The 3,106-nt window shown below is 40.3% G+C and overlaps 2 protein-coding genes across 13 annotated transcripts in view; one reads left to right on the plus strand and one right to left on the minus strand.

The window, feature by feature from the left end:
* Nucleotides 1–2,132, minus strand: part of LOC107568716 (serine/threonine-protein kinase TBK1-like) — a 30,774-nt gene extending 28,642 nt beyond the window's left edge. Inside the window, exons 1-3 of the mRNA XM_016254704.1 lie at nt 2,041–2,132; nt 995–1,098; nt 668–808 (exon numbers count right to left, since the gene is read on the minus strand). Of these exons, the coding sequence (XP_016110190.1) occupies nt 668–808; nt 995–1,081 (228 nt within the window). The 5' untranslated portion in view covers nt 1,082–1,098; nt 2,041–2,132. The remainder of the gene's footprint in view (nt 1–667; nt 809–994; nt 1,099–2,040) is intronic.
* The window catches only part of LOC107568712 (epidermal growth factor receptor kinase substrate 8-like), a 44,077-nt gene that overhangs the window by 2,897 nt on the left and 38,074 nt on the right, over nt 1–3,106 (plus strand). The gene's annotated exons all lie outside the window — the stretch shown is intronic.

Below are 3,106 nucleotides of genomic sequence, written 5' to 3' on the forward strand. Positions count from 1 at the left end.
TGGATGCTCTGCAGTGAATGGGTGCCGTCAGAATGAGAGTCCAAACATCACAATAATCCACAAGTAATTCACACCACTCCAGTCCACCAGTTAATGTCTTGTGAAGCCAAAAGCTGTGTTTGTAAGAAACAAATCCATCATTAAGGTGTATAAACTTCAAACCATCACTTCTGGCCAAAATATGAGTCCAGTTTGGATAACTCTTCCTCCAGTGGGAAAGTTGTCTCTCACATCAAAATCCAGCTATATATGTGTTTAGAGCTGTTTAAACGCTGCTTGATCTGTGCAGATTTCTCTCCTGATTCAGACCAGAACACTGACTCACTGGAGGAAGTGTTATTATGGATTACGGACTCTATGTATTTTAGTTAAAAGCTTCTTAATGCTGGATGTGTTTCAGCTTTTGTCTTCTCCAGATGTTAACTGATGGACTGGAGTGCTGTGGATTATTGTGATGTTTTTATCAGCTCTCATTCTGACGGCACCCATTCACTGCAGAGCATCCATTGCTGAGACACTGATGCAGTGCTACATTTCTCCAAACCTGATGAAGAAACAAACTCATCTACATCTCGGATGAGCTGAGAGTGAGGACATTGTCTTTTTTGGGGAAGCTACATTTGACATAAGAGCTGCTAAGATGGTTTTAAGACTGCGTGGGTCTCACCTCCTCCTCAACGGCGAAGAGCTTCACGATGTTTTTGTGGTTGAGTTTTTTCAGCACCTCGAACTCCCTCATCTGGACATCCAGCGGACGCAGGAAGCTCAGGTTATTGAACACTTTGACCGCATAGAGATCGCCGGTTTTCTGCAGACACACAGCGAGATTTTCAATCCCGTTATAAGGTCTACATCACTGTGTGAAATGTAAACGAATCTTTGGAAAGATTCACTGTCACTGAATCATGTGTGTGAGAGCCAGACTGTAGGGACACTGTAGCTGTGGTTTACAACACAAAGCAAATGAAGTATAGACGGTGTAACTCACGGATACCTTGTGTCTACCGCGGTAAACGTTGGCTGTGGCTCCCTGACCCAGCAGGTCAGACATCATCCACAGGTAGTTCGCAGTACTCTGCATGATGACTCTAGATTCACCTGGAAACACATTAGCATACATTACATATTCATGAGGATCACCAGATTCTGGAAACACAAATCAAACAGCAATACACCATAATGCACATGTACCACGGTAGTTGTACTATAGTACTATAGCATATTTTCAGATAGTACCATCTGATACTATGGCAGCCCAGCTGATCCGTTTCGTAACGCTTTAGCTTTCGGTTTCCCGAACAGCGATGACACTTACGCCAAAACTGGCAAAGCACAACTGTTTAACGCTGTAATGAGGATATTGTGAAATCAGCTGCGGGATCAGGGTTGCCAGGTTTTCACAACAAAACTGCTACTCGAAACAGCCTAAATACACGTAAAATACAGGTTTTAGGCGGGGTTCCCCTGGTTCCAGAGGCTAAATATCACATTATCGTGGTCGCTTCAACAACCCGCGGCCACGGTGTTAAAGTAGCCCAATTTCCCGGGAAAACCGCGGAGTCGGAAACACATTGATACATTGTTTCGCCGTGACGTCACAGACCTGCGGGATTTCCCGCATCAGCGCGTGATTCCTTCAGCCTTTTTTGCGCGGAGCCAAAATAAAATCCCTTAAAAGAGACATAAAAGCAGAAGTGAGACCGAAGCGTGTGTACGGGTGTGTATGCCACCGAACCGAGTGAACCCGAAAGCTAATTAAACCGCCTAAGCGCTTTGTTACCGTGAGATCTGAATGAAGAAACCGAGGAATATATGCAGCACTGAACGCACCTGAAAAAAACACAACAACGAATTCCTCGTGTGTTTGCGCACACCTGGCGAATAAACTGATAAAAACACTTCAATCAGAACATTGCATTGGCACGCCTTACATTAGATCATGCAATAATAATAGATTACGAATAAGAACGAGATGACACGAACGCTGTGTGAGAATTAAATCATGCATTTTTTGCTAATATTTGGTGTTTATTTTCTCACCCCGAGAGCACGAAAGTCTCTTCCGTTCTCCGAGGACACCGGCTGTGTCGCAATACCGTACTGCTCGTACTACTTCTGCAGTGTCTACGCTGTGAGCGTGTGGGGTTGCTTTTTTAGTGCGCAGTGAGTACTATGTTAATAGCCCTCATCTTAGCAACGTTTATCATGATCATGCACAGGTTCACGTAATATTTTACTTCAAGTAAATACACTGTATACTACACTGTCCGCTGTGTAGTGTGCTAGTGTTGCATTGTGTCCACAGCCGTACACAACCGTAAATATCACAGTAGAGGAGAACAGAAAACTGTTGCATGGATAGGATTAGTTAATCAATTATTCATTTGCTTTTTGTTTCATATTTCTATAGCTATAGGCCTACACACTGCCGCTCAGAAGTTTGGGATCAGTAAGATTTGTGATGTGTTTTAAAGAAGTCTCTTCTGCTCATCAAGGCTGCATTTATTTGATTAGAAATACAGAAAAAACTGCAATATTGTGAAATATTATTGCAATTTAAAATAATGTTTTTTTGTGTGAATATTTGTTAAAGTGTAATGTATTTCTGTGATGTGCAGCTGTATTTTCAGCATCATTACTCCAGTCTTCAGTGTCACATGATCTTCAGAAATCAGTATAATATTCTGATTTATTACAGTTTTGCTGCTTAATATTCTTTTGGAAGCTGTGATCATTTTTTCAGGATTATTTGATGAATATAAAGTTAAAAAGAACAGCATTTAGTTAAAATAGAAATCTTTTGTAACAATATACACTACCGTTCAAAAGTTTGAGGTCAGTGTTTTTTTTCTTTCTTTTTTTTTTGAAAGAAATAAATGCTTTTATTCATCGAGGATGTGTCGAATTGATAAAAAAAAGTGATAAATAAAGTTATAGATAAATAATATTATTAGAAAAGATTCCTCAATCTTTAAATTTAAAAAGAAATTAAATTAATTAAAGAGACTTGTTTAAAAAACATTAAAAATCTTACTGATGCCAAACTTTTTAACAGCTGTGTGTGTGTGTGTGTGAGTGTGTGTGTGTGTGTGTGTGTGTGTGTGTG

This window comes from Sinocyclocheilus grahami, unplaced genomic scaffold (genome assembly GCF_001515645.1).
Source record: "Sinocyclocheilus grahami isolate Dianchi unplaced genomic scaffold, SAMN03320097.WGS_v1.1 scaffold1275.1, whole genome shotgun sequence".
NCBI lineage: Eukaryota > Metazoa > Chordata > Actinopteri > Cypriniformes > Cyprinidae > Sinocyclocheilus > Sinocyclocheilus grahami.